Source organism: Carlito syrichta, unplaced genomic scaffold (genome assembly GCF_000164805.1).
Source record: "Carlito syrichta isolate Samal-C Ts95f unplaced genomic scaffold, Tarsius_syrichta-2.0.1 Scaffold311222, whole genome shotgun sequence".
Classification (NCBI taxonomy): Eukaryota; Metazoa; Chordata; class Mammalia; order Primates; family Tarsiidae; genus Carlito; species Carlito syrichta.
The window spans coordinates 618185-636687 of NW_007255318.1; the positions used below are offsets into that span (position 1 = coordinate 618185).

Below are 18503 nucleotides of genomic sequence, written 5' to 3' on the forward strand. Positions count from 1 at the left end.
TGGGTCTCGAACCCGCAGGCTCAGGCAATCCACTCACCTCAGCCTCCCAAAGGCACGGAATTACAGGCTGAGCCACCGAGCCTGGCTTACCTGGGTTCTTTATTTCCTCATTTGGATTTGAGTTACTGTCCACTGTCCTTTCATTCAGCTTGAAGGACTTCCTTTAGTATTTTTTGTATGCCAGATTTTCTAGTCAAAACTATCAAAAATAAAAGACAAATTTTGATCAAATATGTTAGACAAAAAACTGAACTGTCTTTGTATTTCTCTATAGTGAAGGATATTGTTAAGGTGAACCTTAAAAAATTGAGGTTGCCAGGCATGGTGGCTCATGCCTGTAATTCCAGCACTTTGGAAGGTGGAAGCGAGAGGACTACCTGAGTCTAGGGGTTCAAGACTAGCCTGGGCAACTTGGCAAGATCTCATCTCAACAATAAATAAATAAAAAACATTAGCTGGGCGTGGTGGCAGGTTGAGGCTGCGATGGCCGTGAGCGTGCCACTGCACTCCAGCTTGGGTGACAGAGTGAGACTCCGACTCAAAAAACAAAACAAAAACAGACACTAGAGGGGCATTCAGCATTCACCTCTTTCAAAGTAACAGCATGGATAGACATTTTTTTTTTTTTTTTTGAGTTGAAGTCTCACTCTTGTCACCCAGTCTGGAGGTCAGTGGCACATTCATGGCTACCACAGCCTCCACCCGCTGGGCTCAGGTGATCCTTTCACCTTATCTTTCTGGGTAGCCAGAACTACAGATGCACGCCACCACGCCCAGGTAGTTTTTTTGTGATATATTATAGTGATGAGGTCTCACCAAGTTGCCCGGACTGGTCTCAAACCAACACCCCATCCCCACCCACACCCACGGCTCAGGCTATCCTCTCACCTTGGCCTCCCAATGTGCTGGGATTATAGACTGAGCCACCACGCCTGACCAGCATGGATAGAAATTTGACTACTTCAGGGCCAGACTCAGTGGCTCACCCTGTAATCCCAGCACTTTGGGAGGCCTAGGCAAGTGAATTGTTTGAACCTGTGGGTTCGAGACCAGCCCAGGCAACTTGGAGAGATCTCGTTCTACAACAAACCAAAAAATTAGCAGGGTGTGGTAGCATGTGCCTGTAGTTCCAGCTACTTGGAAGGCTGAGGTGGAAGGATTGCCAGAGCCCAGCAGGTCGAGGCTGTGGTGACCGTGAGCTTGCCACTCACTGCCCTCCAGCCTGGGCGACAGAGTGAGATTCTGACTCAAAAAAAAAAAAAAAATCCTATGTTTTGGCACTTTAAGGTATTAAACAAAATCAGAAAATCTGGTTTGGCCTTGATAGTTACTCTTACAAATAGAGTGCTGAAAGGAGTTTGGGTAACAGATTGTCAGAAAGAGCTTAAGAATCTAAAGATCATTCGAAATAAGGAAAAGAAAGACAAAGCCAAAAAATACATCGTTTGGTACCAAACTTACTAACTATATAACCAATATGTTGGATTTGCAGATTATAATCATTATAGTACTGAAGACGTAACGGATTGAGATATGGTACTCAATAACTATGATCCAAAAAAGCATTAAAAATATGTTTACAATAGTATTAGAGATTCTTTTCTTTTTTTTTTTTTTTTTTGAGTTGGAGTCTCTGTCACTCAGACTGGAGTGCAGTGGCCGCTCCCAGCCACCACAGCCTCTACCTGCTGGGCTCAGGCTATCCTTCCATCTCAGCTTTCAAGTAGCTAGAACTACAGGCATGTGCCACCATGCCCAGCTAATTTTTTTATTTACTGTAGAGATGAGATCTCACCAAGTTGCCCAGTCTGATCTCAAACCTGCAGACTGAGGCAATCCTCTCACCTCAGCCTCCCAAAGTGCTAGGATTATAGGCGTGAGACACCAGGCCAATCTCAAGAGGATTTTTGAGAAGAAAGTAATCTGAAAAAGTACATTCAAAAAACACTGTTTTTTGCTGGGGTCAGAAAGTCAGGAAACAAGTAAATTGTCAGTGATTATACAGTGTGATAAACATGATGCTGGGTGGTGGTAAAGGCTACTTCTACCTCAGAGTGCTGTCAGGGTCAAAGGAGACTTGGGTGAAGAAGGTTCTTCTCTGGCATAAATTTGCTAGTAAGGCAGTGGCTGTGGAGCTGCCTCTTCTGGTTATTTTCCTGGGGACAGGAGAGGGAGGACTTGGTGCCATCTGCTCTTTGGTTCCCCATCTCGTGCTTCTGCATAGACCATAGTTTCCAACAGACCACTTTGGGATTAATTGTTCTAATCTGTTTTCAACTTTCCCTCATTAACATTAATATTGTTTGGCCTGTGGCTCAAGCCTGTAAACCCAGCAGTTTGGGAGGATGAGACGAGAGGATTGCCTGAGCCCACGGGTTCAAGACCAGCCTGGGCAACTTGGCGAGACCGTGTCTCTACAATAAATCAAATAATGATCCGGGCATGGTGGTGTGTGCCTGTAGTTCCAGCTACTTGGAAGGCTGAAGTGGAAGGATCGTCTGAGCCCAGCAGGTTGAGGCTGCAGTAGCGATGAGCATGCCATTGCACTACAGCCTAGGCAACTGACTCTAAAAAATAAAAGAAAAATTAATATTATTTTGGGCTTAGCATGGTAGTTTACCCCCATAATCCTAGTGCTTTGGGAGACTGAGGCGAGAGGATCATTTGAGGCCAGGAATTTATCTTCACAAACAATTAAGAAAAAGAAAGAAAGAAAAAACTAGCCAGTCATGGTTGCATGTCATCTGTCATCTTAGCTACTTGGGAGGTGAAGGTTGGTGGGAGGATTGCATGATCCCAGGATTTCAAAGCTGCAGTGAGCTATGATCACACCATGACACTCCACCCTGGGCAACAGAGTGAGAAAAAAAATTGGTTCTGTGTTAAGGTTTCTTCATCTAATGCATGCAGTTTATTCTCTTTTAATAACATGGGGCAGACGGGCGCTGTGGCTCAAATGCATAATCCCAGCATTTTGAGTAGCCGAGGGGAGCAGATTGCCTGATTCCTGGGGTTGGGGACCAGTCTGGGCAACTTGTTAAGAACTCGTCACCACAGTAAATTAAAAACTTAGCAGGGTGTGGTGGCACATACTTGTAGCTCCAGCTACTTGGAAGTTTGAGGCAGAAGGATCGCCTGATGCCAGCAGGTCAAGGCTGCAGTAGCCATGAACAGCATGCCACCGCACTCCTGCCTGGACAACAGATGAGATTCTGACTCAAAAATAATGAATAAATGAATAATATAGGGCAGTAAAAGACTTTTGGAGGGTTCGGCTTAGCTCCTTGGTAGGAGAGTGTATACTGAACATCTAGGGTAAATATAGGTTTAGTCACTGTTAACTTTTTTTTTAGATGATTTTTTAAATAAATTTTTATATTTTGTTTTATTATTTTATCTTATTTGTTTAAGTCAGAGTCTCACTTTGTTGCCCAGGCTGAAGTGCAGTGGCACACTCACAGCCACCACAACCTCAACCTGCTGGGCTCAGGTGATCCTTCTGCCTCAGTCTTCTAAGTAGATGGAACTACAGGCATGCGCCACCACACCTGGCTAATTTATTTGATTTATTTTAGAGATGAGGTCTCGCCAAGTTTCTCAGGCTGGTTTCGAACCTGTGGGCTCAGGCAATTCACTCACCTTGGCCTCCCAAAGTGCTGGGATTAAAGACGTGAACCACTGTACCCAGCCCAAATGCCCTAATTTTACACACACACACACACACACACACACACACACACACACAAAGTACTGATGAACAATTGTTAATATGAAAATAGTTTTACTCTTTGAGACTGAAATCATTTTTAAAAATTCTTTTAACATAAATTTAGAATCACAAATTGTATGTGAGATTATAGTGAAAATTGGCTGAAGTTTTATATACTAACTAATAAATAGTATGACATGATGGTAACTTGCTAGATTTCTTATACATTATTTGTGTGTACTCCAATATACAGTGATTTGTTAGTAATAACAGGAAATAAAGTAATTGAATTTTTATATAGACTGTAATTAGTTGGAGCCTAAGCATCTGCTTTTTTTTTTTTTTTCTGAGTTGAATCTTAATCTGTCACCTAAGCTGGAGTGCAGTGACACATTCATGGCTCATGGCAGCCTTGACCTCCTAGGCTTAGGCAGTCCTCCCTTTTCAGCCTCTTGAGTAGCTAGCTAGGACTACAGGCACACACCACCACACCTGGCTAATTTTTTTTTAATTTTTGGAGAAACAGAGTCTTGCTATGTTGCCCAGGCTGGCCTTGATCCCCTGGCCTCAAGTAATCCTCTTGCCTCAGCCTCCCGAAGTGCTGGGATTACAGGCTAAACCACTGCACCTGGCCTGAGAAATCTTAATTAGGATTGCTTTCAACTGCATGTAATAGAAGTCCAACTTGGTGATTTACTCAGGTAGAGGTTTATTTTCCTCACATCCTCAATGTATAGAGGCAGGGTGTAATGGCTGGTATGGGGTTCCATTGTTATCCAAGATCTGAGTGCCTCTGTCTCCCTGCTCCGCCATTCTGCCTTTCATCCTCGTTGTTTCTCGATAGCTGCTTCACCCCAGAAATGGGAGTGACAGGGCAGAAGTGGCCCCTATATTGGAAAACAAAGTGTAGAAGTTTCCAGCAGGGCCAGGCACAGTGGCTCACCCCTATAATCCCAGCACTTTGGAAGGCCAAGGTGAGAGGATTGCCTGAGCCCATGGGTTGGAGACCAACCTGGGCAACTTGGCAAGACCTCATATCTACAATAAATTTTTAAAAATTAGCCGGGCATGGCGGCGCATGTCTTTAGTTCCAGCTGCTTGGAAGGCTGAGGCGGAAGGATTACCTGAGCCCAGCAGGTCGAGGCTGTGGTAGATGTAGATGGGAACGTGCCATTGCCCTCCAGCCTGGGTGACAAAGTGAGACTCCAAATCAAAAAAAGAAGTTTCCAGCAGGCATTATCTCACCGACTACAGATAAGAAAAATGGTTTTGAAGGTAGGCACATTGCCTTCCCCCTCAAATTAGGAAGAGGGAGAGAATGCATCTGGTGTACCATATTAATAAGATTTTGAGAGACCCTAGACCTTGGCGGCACTTTGTTCTTCACTTTCCAACATCACCCACTTCAGAGTGCATGTGGACCCATCCCAAGGAGACTCCCTTGGACTCCCTTCAACCATATCACTCTTTTAAAAAAATTTTTTTAGCCGGGCTCGGTGGCTCAGCCTGTAATCCCGCGCCTTTGGGAGGCTGAGGTGAGTGGATTGCCTGAGCCCATGGGTTTGAGACCCGCCTGGGCAACGAGACCTCATCTCTATAATAAATCAAAAAATCAGCCGGGCGTGGTAGCGCATGCCTGTAATTCCGGCTACTCGGAAGGCTGAGGCGGAAGGATTGCCGGAGCCCAGCAGGTCCAGTCTGGGTGACAGAGTGAGACTCCAACTCAAAAAAAAAAAAAAAAAAAATTTTTCTTGAGGCTAATTTAATAGCCAACTTCTTTCTCAGAGGCAAAATGTGATTATTTGTTTTTAATTTATTTGTATTTGCTTATACAGATCCATTTTGGCCAAGTGAATTTATATTTTCTTTCACATTCCTGTAAATGTCTTTGTTAACTTTTTTGCAGATTTTTCTTTTTTTTTTTCCTTTCTATTTATTTATTTAAAAGATGTGGGGTACAATTCAGGGTTAGGTATAAGGATTTTCATTTTGTAACCTATTGTTGAACTGCTGTACTTTGACTGACATTTAATTTCACACAGGTGATATTCTTGAATTTCATGGTCCAGAAGGGACAGGAAAAACAGAAATGCTTTATCATTTAACAGCACGATGTATACTTCCAAAATCGGAAGGTGGCCTGGAAGTAGAAGTCTTGTTTATTGATACAGATTATCACTTCGATATGCTTCGGCTTGTTACAATTCTTGAGCATAGACTATCCCAAAGCTCTGAAGAAATCATAAAATATTGCCTTGGAAGATTTTTTTTGGTGTACTGCAGTAGTAGCACCCACTTACTTCTCACACTTTATTCACTAGAAACTATGTTTTGTGGTCATCCTTCTCTCTGCCTCGTGATTTTGGATGGCCTGTCTGCTTTTTACTGGTTAGACCGTGCCAATGGAGGAGAAAGTGTTAACTTACAGGAGTCTACTCTGAAGAAGTGTTCTCAGCTATTAGAGAAACTTGTGAAGGAGTATCGCTTGGTTCTTTTTGCAACAACACAAACTATAATGCAGAAAACCTCACATTCACCAGAAGAACCCCCTTATGCTCTTAGATATCCGTGCGACATGGATGTAGACTACAGACCCTATCTCTGTAAGGCATGGCAACAAGTGGTAAAGCACAGAATATTTTTCTCCAAACAAGATGATTCCAAAAGCAGCATCCAGTTTTCATTAGTTTCACGTCATTTAAAAAATAACAGTTTTAAAAAACACTTTTTTATTATTAGAGAAAGTGGGCTTGAGTTTTGTTGATATGTATCATAAAACAGGGTTTTGCAGGATATTATGCAAGTCTTAAACGTTTTCCTTAAGCCGAAGTGTTCTGATTGCAACATTTTTTTTTTTTCCAGTCGGAGTCTCACTCTGTCGCCCAGACTGGAGTGCACCAACATTTTTAAACTCTAGGGGAATTAGCATAACAGTATCTCTACATAGAATGGATTTCTTAAAGTACTGGAGCAAAACTTCAGACTATTCTCTTTCTAGGCCATTGAAGATAAGTAAAAGTAATATTCACAATTAAACTTTATATTAAACATGTTCAAAAACCATATAAATAATATATACCTATTTAAGCCTAAATAAAATGGACTTCTATAACTTTGTGTCACTTTTTTTTCTTTTTTCAAGTCAAAGTCTCACTCTGCCGCCTAGTCACAGCCACTGCAGCCTTGACTTTCTGGGCTCAGGGGAATCCTTCCATCTCAGCCTTTGTGTAGCTGGAACCACAGGCGTACGCCACCATGCCCAGCTACTTTTTTAATTTATTGTAGATTGTTCTCAACAATCCTGGGCTCAGAGGCAATCCTCTTGCCTCTACCTTCCAAAGTGCTGGGATTACAGGCGTGAGCCATTGCACCCAACCTGTGTCACATTTTTATAATTCAGTTAAGTAATTAATTTGTTTAGAAAAGTTTAATTGCATTTCTAACCTCTCATATAACTCCCTGGGACTTTGTAAAATGTTTCAGTAGAGCTGTTATTACTGTATAAGGGATGAAAACACAGTTCTGTCTAACAATATGCCCTTTACACCAAAAACTATGGAATGTTTGAGCATTTGAATTTGAGTTATGCTGTATTCCAAGATGGAATTGCATTATGTTTGGGTCTCTGTATAATCTTAAAAACACAGAAAAATAACATACCCATTCGAGAAACTCTATGAAGTTCATTTTGAAGTGTTCTCCTCTTTGTGATAGACAAATACTGAAACTGTCTTAAAACTGTATGTTAGGGCCGGGCGTGGTAGCTCACGCCTATATAATCCCAGCACTTTGGGAGGCTTAGGTGAGACGATTGCCTGAGCCTACAGGTTCGAGACCAGCCTGGACAACTTGGTGAGACCTCATCTCTCCAATAAATCAAAAAATTAGCCAGGTGTGGTGGCACATGCCTGTAGTTCAGCTACTTGGAAGGCTGAGGTGGAAGGATCACCTGAACCCAGCAGGTCGAGGCTGCGGTGGCTGTGAGCATGCTACTGCACTCCAGCCTGGGTGACAGAATGAGACTCCAACTCAAAAAAAAAAAAAAAAAGAATAATCACACATACAGTGACTTGGATTGAGTTATTTCTAACTGAGAGCTGGACACGGCTAGGCATCTTTGGCTGGTGTTGCCATAGCGAGGTGCATGTGCCTCAAGGGGTATATAAGGCGGCATCATGGTAGAGGAAGAAACTTTTAGAAATTCTGTTTACACGTTTTCATCAAGAAAACATTAAGTTACATCCTTTTTTTTTTGTCAGGGTCTCACTCTATCACCTAGGTTGCAGTGCAGTGGCACGTTCACGGCCACCTTAGCCCCAACTCCTGGACTCAGGTGATCCTTCCACCCCAGCCTTCCAAGTAGCTGGAACCACAGGCACACACTATCACACCAAGCAAATTTTTTTATTTATTGTAGAGATGAGGTCTCTATGTTGTCCAGGCTGGTCTCGATCCTGTAGGCTCAGGTGGTCCTCTTGTCTCCACCTCCCAAAGTGCTGGGATTACAGGTGTGAGATACCATGCCTGGCTAATTTAATATTTGATATTCAGACTAACCTCAGCAATCTCTTTTAATCTGTTTGGTTTTTTTGGGTCTGTTTTGTTTTGTTTTATTTATTGTAGAGATGAGGTCTCGCCATGTTGCCCAAACTGGTCTCCAACCCATGGATTCAGGCAGTCTTTTCACCTTGGCCTCCCAAAGTGCTGGAATTATAGGCGTGAGCCACCGCCCCGGCATAATCTGTATGTTTGAATGTCATTTGCCACATAAGTATCTTAGTTTCTCTGTGGGAAAAGGAGAAGAGACAATAGTGTTCTCATGAATTTGTTCATTTACTTGTTACCTAGTCAGTTAAAACTATTAAACTGTAAATTCACATATGTAACAGTTTCTTTTAAAGGGCTTTTTAAAAACCCTACCCCTGGGTACAGTGACTTACACCTATAATTCCAGCACTTTGGGAGACTGAGGCGAGAGGATTGCCTGAGCCCAGGGGTTTGAGACCAGATTGGGCAACTTGGCAAGAACTTATCTCTCAAAAAATAAAAAATTAGCCAGGCGTGGTGGCAATAGTTTGTTCTTTAATACAAGGTTATTACCTTCCTCTCTTCCATCTCTCACTTTCTTTTTCCCCACTTTCTCAGGGAGCCTCAGGATCATCTCCCTCAGAAGCAAGGCCTGTCTAGGAACTACTCTTACTGAGAGTTGAGGATAAGCCAACTGTGAACAGAAAATAAAAGGACATCAGACTAACAGTCCTTCTGCACTATTTGCCCTTCAGGCACATTATAACATTGTCAGCAATGGCAGTCTAATTGGCAACCAGGTTATATGGGATCATACTGCCATCATACCACACATCTATCTGCTCTCACTAAATAGTATGCTACCGTTAATATGTTTCAGCCAGGTGTGGTGGCTCATGCCTGTGATCCTAGCACTTTGTGAGGTGGAGATGAGAGGATTGCCTGAGCCCAGCCTGAGCCCAGCCTGAGCAACTTGACGAGATCGTGTCTCTACATTAAATTTTTAAAATTAGCCAGATGTGGTGGCGCATGCCTGTAGTTCCGGCTACTTGAAAGGCTGGGGCTGAGGAGCCTAGCCGGTCAAGGCTGCGGTGGCCGTGAGCGTGCCATTGCACTCTAGCCTGAGTAACAAAGTGAAACTGACCAAAAAAAAATGTTTTCAACATATTTTCTCCATAGTTTATACCTTGCTGAGTTTTATTTTTGTATGTTTTACATGCAATACATGTTACAGATAAGCAATTTATAAATATTTATAAGTTGAGAAATATGCTAATTTTGCCCCATCAGTGTATGTGATCAGTAAAATTCAGAATCTGCTGCTGTACTCTAGAGTACTCAGACTTTTAGCTTAGTTTCTCTGCTTTTTTTCTCTCTTTTTTTTTGAGTTAGGGTTTCACTGTGTCATCCAGGCTGGAGTGCAATGGTACAGTCATGGCTCACCAGAACCTCCACCTCCTGGACTCAGGTGATCCTTCCACCTCAGCCTCCCGAGTAGCTGGAACTACAGGCGTGTGCCACCACACCCCACTAATTAAATTTTTTTTTTTGGTAGAGATGTTTTGCTATGTTGCCCAGGCTGGCCTCGAACTCTTAGGCTCAAGCAGTCCTCCCACCTCAGGCTCCTAAAGTGCTGGCATTACAGGCATGAGCCACCTCACCTGACCTTACCCTCCTTTTCGAACTCTGTAAAGTATGTATGTGACAAGTATATATGAAAAACTTAACAACTCTTTGAATATGGTGGGATTTTCCATTTATCCTTAATGTAAATTAAGTGTTAATTTAATGGACTGTTATTCACAGATTTATAACTTACTCTTCAGGAGAATGATTAAAAAATAATGAATTTTTATATTAACTTAAGTTATCAATTATATATTAATGTGTCAGACCAAAGACTTAGTTATCTTAAAAAGATTTATCTGACATGTTGGAAGGAATTAAGAATGCTGGTTAATAAAAAATTTTTTTGTACTAAAAGTTATACTAATGGGATTTTGTGAACATATAGGAATTTTAATACTTGTTAAAAAAACAGACTTAGGCCAAAGTTGGGCTCGGTGGCTCAGCCTGTAATCCTGTGCTTTGGGAGGCTGAGGTGAGTGGATTGCCTGAGCCCGTGGGTTCGAGAGACCTCATCTCACATTAAATCCAAAAATCAGCCAGGTGTGGTAGCGCATGCTTGTAATTCCGGCTACTTGGAAGGCTGAGGTGGAAGGATCGCCGAAGTTCAGCAGGTCGAGGGTGCGGTGGCCAGGAGCGGCCACTGCACTCCAGTCTGGGCGACAGAGTGAGACTCCAACTCAAGGAAAAAAAAAACAAAACAGACTTAAAGAGAAAAAGATAGAAATGGTACATCATAAGTTACATAGATAGCAGACATCAGGAATGCCAATAATGAAAAGAATGATGGAAGTGAGTGATTATAACTCTTAGAATATTTATCCCGTTTGTTTATTTTATTTACCTGCAAAAGAAAAGTGGAGATAATAAAATACTTTTATTCTCAGGGTCACTGTGAGAATCTAGTAAAAAAAATGCATGCAAAAGATGGTTCAGACATTCATTTAATAAATGCTACATGGCCAGGCACACTGGCTCACGCCTATAATTCCAGCACTTTGGGAGGCCAAGGTGAGAGGACTGCCTGAGCCCACAGGTTTGAGACCAGCCTGGGCAATTTGACAAGACTTCGTCTCTACAGTAAATAAAAAAAAAGTAGCCCGGCGTGGGTGGTGTGTGCCTGTAGTTCCAGCTACTTGGAAGCCTGAGGCAGAAGGATCACCTGAACCCAGCAGGTCGAGGCTGTGGTGACTGTGAGTGTGCCAACTGCACTCCAGCCTGGGTGACAGAGTGAGACGGCAACTCAAATAAATAAATGCTACACAAAATTAAGACAGTAGTGCTAGGCCAGGCATGGTGGCTCAAGCCTCTAATCCCAGCATTTTGGAAGTCCGAGACCAGAGGATTGCCTTAGCTCAGGGGTTCAAAACCAGCCTGGGCAACTTGGCGAAACCTTGTCTCTACAATAAATAAAAAAATAAGCCAGGCGTGGTAGCGTGTGCCTGTAGTTCCAGCTACTTAGAAGGCTGAGGCAGAAGGATCGCCTGAGTAGTAGTAGCTGTAAGCATGCCATTGCACTCCAGCCTGGGCAACAGAGTGAGACTCCAACTCAAAAAAACATATATAGTCATGCTTACTTTATCACTTGCTTTGGAAATATAAGATATTCCAGTTTTTCACTGTAAAATGATGTATTATATAATTAAAAATTTTTTGATACTACTATATATTATCTGAGAATGATTGTGAAATAAGGATATTTTCTGATGAACAAAAACAGAACTTGCCACCAAAATGGCCTCACTAAAAGAACTAAAATATATGCTTGAAGGAGGAAGATTATCCCAGAAAGTCTGGAGTGGAAGAAGAATGGTAAGATAAGTGGTAAACACTTGAGTAAATCTAAAGAAATACCAATAGTGAAAAACAATAGATGTAATCTATGTGAGGGAAAAACAGGATATACAGCAAAAATTCACTATTCTTACCTGCAATCCTAGTGTATGTAAGGTAAGTAATTGAAATTATTCAATCTCAAGATCTTGTGTTATCCTGGAGGAGAGTAAAGATATAGACCAGCTTTTGCCCTAAGTATGAGCTTGACAGTTTGAAGGGCTGCCTCCAGAAGAAACAATTTAATATATGTTCCAATAGTATTTGCTGAAGATGCAAAAAGGAACTGAGAAAAACAAGAAATGAACACAGACACAGAAGAAAAAGTGGATATAACAAATATGTACAAAATAAAATGGTGGTCCTAAATCTAGGTGTAAATGGGTTAAACTCTTCTGCACAAAAAAACTTGGGTCACTAAACTAGATTTTTAACATTCTACTCTTATTTTTTTTTTAAATAAAGGAATGTATTTAAAACAGATACAGAAATGTTGAAAGCCAAAAGATAAAAAAAAGACATCCCTAAGAAATAGCAATAGGAAGCTCCAGGCTGTCTGTCCTGACACACACCTGTAATCCCAGCCCTTTGGGAAGCCGAGAACACTCCTGTCATTGTATAAATAGACTAACAATAGTAGCATTTTCCATTTCAAAGAAGATAGCCACAGAATGGTAGAAGGCCTGATTCATCGTTTAAAATAACAAGCAAAAGTTTAAAGAACTATCAGTTTTCATACCCAAGTGCTGGGACTATAGGTGTGAGCCACTATGCTTGGCCTCGACTAATTTTTTGATTTATCGTAGAGATGAGGTCTTACCATGTTGCCCAGGCTGGTCCCGAACCCATGGACTCAGGCAGTCCTTTCACCTTGGCCTCCCAAAGTGCTGGGATTACAGGTGTGAGCGATTGCACCCAGCTGAGGTTCTTTCTTTTTTTTTTCTTTGAACTGGAGACTCACTCTGTCTCTCAGGTTCGAGTGCCATGGCCCACTTGTGACCACCGCAGCCTCAACCTGCTGGACTGAGGTGATCCTTCCATCTCAGCCTTCCAAGTAGCTGGAACTACAGGCATGTGCCCTCATGCCCAGCAAGTTTGTTTGTTTGTTTGTTTTTATTGTAGAGACAAGGTCTCACCATGTTGCTCAGGCTGATCTCAAACCCCTGAGGTTCAGGCAATCCTCTTACCTCAGCCTCCCAAAGTGCTGGGATTATAGGCATGAGCCACTGCACCCTGCCTGAGGCTCATTTTTAACATTCTTCATGGGGGAGGGCAGTGGTTGATGCCCGTAATCCCACCATTTAGGGAGGCAGAGGAGAGAGCACTCACTGCTTGAGCCTCAGGGTTTGGAGATCACCCTGGGCAACATGGTGAGGCCTCGTTTTTTCTCTACAATAAATAAAAAAGTTAGCCCTCCCTATTGTGCCACTGCACTCCAGCCTGGACGACAGGGTAAGACAACAACTCAAAAATTTTTTAAAAAATCCTTACTACTTATCACATATTACAATAATCATAACACGCACACAAATACATATGAATAGGGTGTTTTGACCTCAGCATTTGGTAAAAGCTTCATGGTTGGCTATGGAAGGGAATCAAGCCTTTTTTTGGTGGGGGGAGTCTCACTCTTTCACCCAGGCTGGAGTGCTCATGGCCACCACAACCTCCCCCTGCTGAGCTCAGGCTATCCTTCCACCTCAGCCTTCCAAGTAGCTGGAATCACTGGCGCGTGCCACCATGCCTGGCTAATTTTTTGATTTATTGTAGTGACGAGGTCTCGCTAGATTGCTCAGGTTGATGAACCCCTGGACTCAGGCAATCCTGTCGCCTCCACCTCCCAAAGTGCTGGGATTACAGGTGTGAGCCACGCGCCCGGCAAAACTAGCCTTTAAATGCTGCAGGTAGATTTTGATTTCTTAGGGGAGCCTGAGTTCTCTTATAAAGACCCATGCACTTTCTCCATTTTCATCCCCCCCGCCCCACACTCCCACTTTCCAAGTATGTTCAGTTCTTACAGCTTTTTCTTTTTTCTTTTCTTTCTTTTTTTTTTTTTGAGTCAAAGTCTCACTCTGTTCCCCAGAGTTGAGTGCAGTGGCATGATCTCGGCTCACCACAGCCTTCACTTCCTAGACTCAGGTCATCCTTCTGCCTCAGCCTTTCCTCTAATAGCTGGGACTTCAGGTTTCCACCACCATGCCCAGGTATTAGAGTAACTTTTCATGGAGAAATCAGCCTGTTTCTGAGCTGCCTGCTTATGTTTTCACATTGCATTCATGTGCATAGATCTACACACACACCCCAGTTTTCCTGCATTAAAAATCGGGATGAAGGAGGCTCTGAGCCTGTTCTGATTCTGGAGGCTACTACACAAGTAAAGAGAAAAAAATGGCATGCTATTTTCTCCTCTCCCCTTTTCATCGTTGTAGTCCTCACTTTCCCCGTCATTTTGGTGGAGTTTCAGGAGGAATGAGAGGGAAATAGGCACGTTCAACTTCTGTAGTTATCCAGATGTTTTATAATTTAAGCCCATTGTAGGTTTTCTACTACTTGCAGCCAAAATCGTTGATTTGGTGGGATAGCAATAGCATTTTCCTACAGAAATATTTTATAATATGGTTTTTATTGAGTACATAGTATTTCCTCTTATGGAATGGTTATGTAATTATTTAATCACTCTTGAAATATTTAAGTACTTTCCAATTTCCATGATTACTCTTTGAAAATAGAATTATAGAAGTAAAAAAAATTAGTAAATAGTGAGAGACCCAAGAGATTAAAAAAAACTCAAAAAAAAACTATTACTATATGAATTCTGCAACTGCTGCTAGCAGTGTGTGAATGTTAAGCAATAAGCCCCTTCCGGACATTCCTTTGGTAGCCTCTGTAGCATCTCTCTCCTGGTAAGCTCGGTGTTGTTTCAAACCTCCTGCCTGCTCACTAAACCTAGCTTATCTGGCATTCCATTCTGCCCGTTTGTAAAGCCACCCCACCCCTTCAGAATTATGTATAAAAGGTGAGTGTTAGCCTGGGTCGGGGCTCTCTAATCTCTGAAGCTGCTGCATCGGCTTCAAACGTGAGTGAGCCCAGACTTGAGCCTGAATAAAGACCCTCGTGTGTTTGCATCAGAGCTGGCTCTTTGTGGTCTCTTGGATTTAAAATCTTGGATTTAACCATAGAATTACAGATTTTCTGGCCATGTTTTCATGTTATCAAACAACTCAAGATTTTTACCAACTTACACTCCTACCCTCAGTAGAGGACAGTATCAGTATCTTCACACTCATAACAACAAGCAGTACTTATTTTTTCTGATACCTTTATTTTCTAATTATATTCATTTGAAAAATTCAGTAAAATAAAACAAAAGTCAGTCATAATCTCACTATCCCAAAACGCTAACCGTTATATTGTTCAAGACACGTTTCTCTCCAGGGATACACATTGTTCTTGAGTGTTTTGACTTTTTTGTTTTGTTCTGTTCGTTTTTTTTTTCTTACTGCACTTACTGTTTTATATTTTCTTTGTTTTTTGTTTGTTTTTGATTTGGAATCTCACTCTTGTGGCAACTCTTCCGCCTCAGCCTTCCAAGTAGCTTGGAACTACAGATGCATGCCACCATATCTGGCTAGTTTTTGTGATTTATTGTAGAGACAAGGTCTCACCAAGTTGCCCAGGCTGGTCTTGAACCCTTGGGCTCAGGGAATCCTTTTACCTCGACCTCCCAAAGTGCTGGGATTACGGGCTGAGCCACCACACCCAGCCTGTTTTCTTTGTTTACTTAATGTATTGTGGACATTTTTCCACATCAGTGTATGTTGGTCAAATTATCTCCTGGATATTTACATTGTTTATATTTTTTCCTCAATCCTTACACATATGGGAGAACCAGAAAAACGCTGGAATTATTAAAAATTGTGTATTTCTTCTTACATGTTTATACTTCAGTCACCTCCAAAGTAGTCTCCATTTGATGCAATATACATATCCAGACACTTTTTCCTCTGCTCAAAACAGTTTTTGATCTGTTAATTTTGGTGCCTTTTAGTGCCTCTGCCAATTTTGTTTCGCCTCTTCCACATTGGTAAAACATTTCCCTTTGAGGATTTTTTTCATCGGGGCAACAAAAAAGGCCACAGGGGTCATGCTGTTTTTGGTCAAAAACTGAACACTCAGCGTGGTGTGGGCAGGTGTGTTGTCATGGTGAAATTACCAGTCACCTGTTTGCCACAACTTGGGATGTTTCCTCCTGAAATCATGATGCAACCTTCCTAAAACTTCCAGATAAAAACTTCGGTAGACCTTTTGATCCAGAGGAATAAATTACAAATGTACTACAAGGGGCCCACCCTCCAAAACAGAATTCCAGGTTTTTCTGGGGGCAGGGGGTCCTACTTTCATAGCTTGGTAATTATCCCACTATTTCCTTTAGATAAAAAGATGAATTGCTTGTTTATAGTCTCACTCAGTAGCCCAGTCTGGAGTGCAGTGGCACACTCACAACCACCCCAGCGTCAACCCGCTGGGCTCTGCGATCCATCCGCCTCAGCCTTCCAAGTAGCTGGAACCACAGGCGCGTGCTACCACACCCGGCTAATTTTTTTTGATATTTGTAGGGACGAGGTGTCGTCAAGTCGACTGGTGTCGAACCCGCGAGCTCAGGCAATCCACTCCCTTGGGCCTCCCAAAGTGCTGGGATCACAGGCTGAGCCACTGAATCCAGCCCTTTTTTGAGCTTTTAACATCAAAATACACTACTAAAAGTTATGGGAAAAAGCAAGGCCAATGATAAAGTTAGGTCTTGGGCAGGATCATTTGATCTGCTTAACTCTTGGACTTTATTTTATGTGAAGTAATGAATTTACATTTTTCTTTTTCTGGCAAAATTTGACATTTGTCATTTCAAATTCTACCTAAAGTGAGGGAGAGTCACTTGACCATACCCATATTAGATTTCAGTAACATAAGGCTCAGATTTCAGTTGTGACAGGAACTGCAAAGTGGTGTGATTCATGTTAGTGCTAACACATTCAAAATTTAGGAAGTTTTTATCTGTTTTATGTAGATATGTCTAAGGATATGTGTTAATATTTAGAGTATTCTTAGCCTAATGTATTACTTTACACTGCGTCTGAAGTCTTGAATTGACATGAATTAACCTATACATCTTTAAATATTTGCAAAATTATTTTTTGTATGAGCCTGTAATAAATGACCATACTACAATTCAGAAGCTGAAAAGTGTAGTGAGAGTTGCCATGGGAACCCTAATGTGATATTCCCTTGCTTTCATTTAAATTTCATTTTTAATATTGCATTAACATTTTTGCATTTAATGGATAGATATTTGAATTAATACTGAAGTGCTCTTTTTAATATAAATAAAATATAAGAAATGAAAATGTGATTTTTCTTCCAGTGAACAAATGAACATATAATCCAAGATCTTGTAGAAATAACAGCACTTGAGTTTTAAATTATTGGATTCCATTCATTTATTTTGAAGTTTCTTAAAGGATCTTTTTTAAATATTAAGAAATATTTATGGATAGTCATATCATTCATGTCTTTAACGTTTCAAGTATGATTCAGAATTTTCTGAAGGCTATTTGTGAGTGATTCACTATGCCTTAGTTTATTCTGTATTTCTAACTGGATGACCTCTAAGGTCTCTTTTACCTCTACAAGTCCATATTATTGTAATCATTTGATGATTACACTTAATCTTTTTTTTTTTTTTTTTTGAGTCAGTCTCACTGTTACCCAGGCTGGAGAGCAGTAGCACGCTCATGGTCACCACAGCCTCAATCTGCTTGGCTCAAGTGATCCTTCTGCCTCAGCCTTCCAAACTGCTGGAACCAGAGGTGTGCGCCATCACGCCCGGCTAATTTTTATTTATTTATTGTAGAGACGAGGTCTTGACAAGTTGCCCGGGCTGATCTCAAACCGCCGGACTCAGGCAATCCTCTTGCTTCCACCTCCTAAAATACTGGGATTACAGGCATGAAAACTGCGCCTGGTTTATACTTAATCTTACTAAAAACAAAATACAACATTACTAAATACAGCTTTTTAAATTTAATATATAAATTTAAGTTTATTATATAAAAATCTAACTTATGCCAGAGATAAATGATAGGGCATTACTTAACGATTCTTGACTATAAGTATTCATGCAGCTGGGTGCAGTGGCTCACACCTGTAATCCCAGCACGTTGGGAAGCCGAGGCGAGAGGATTGCCTGAGCCCAGGAATTCGAGACCAGCCTGAGCAATTTGTCAAGACCTAGTCTCTACAGTATATAAAAAATTAGCCAGGTGTGATGGCGCATGCCTTAGTTCCAGCTACTTGGAAGACTGAGGCCTAAAGATCGCCTGAGCACAGCAGTAAAGGCTGTGGTGGCTGTGACCGTGCCCCTGCACTCCAGCCTGGGCAGCAGAGTGAGACTGAATCAAAGAGAAAAAAAGAAAAGAAACTTACTGTTGAAGACTTGGAGAAAGGAAGAGATTTCTATTTTGGAAAGCTAAGGAACATTAAGTTGATATGCCAGAAGAACGATAGGAAAAAACAACCTTTTATTGCAGAGGATTTTAGACTTTATGCCACAGATGAAGGCTTTGTGATACCTGATGGAGGGGGCCACGGAAGAGCAGGAGAGTATTAACAGCCCAGACCAGCAGAGCCGCATCTAAATTCTTCACTCCAAATCTGGTGCTTAACTGTAAAATACTCCCTTTTATTATTCTTAAGAGGACTCACTGGCTTCTTTTCATGAGCGAAAAGTGCCTCTTCTTTTTTTTTTTTTTTT

At 41.6% G+C, this 18503-nt stretch overlaps 1 protein-coding gene across 1 annotated transcript in view; it reads left to right on the top strand.

Moving 5' to 3' along the window:
* XRCC2 (X-ray repair cross complementing 2) overlaps positions 1-6621 on the top strand; it is a 28044-nt gene extending 21423 nt beyond the window's left edge. Inside the window, exon 3 of the mRNA XM_008068569.2 lies at positions 5752-6621. Within this exon, the coding sequence (XP_008066760.1) occupies positions 5752-6473 (722 nt within the window). The 3' untranslated portion in view covers positions 6474-6621. The remainder of the gene's footprint in view (positions 1-5751) is intronic.
* The last annotated feature ends 11882 nt before the right edge of the window (positions 6622-18503 follow it).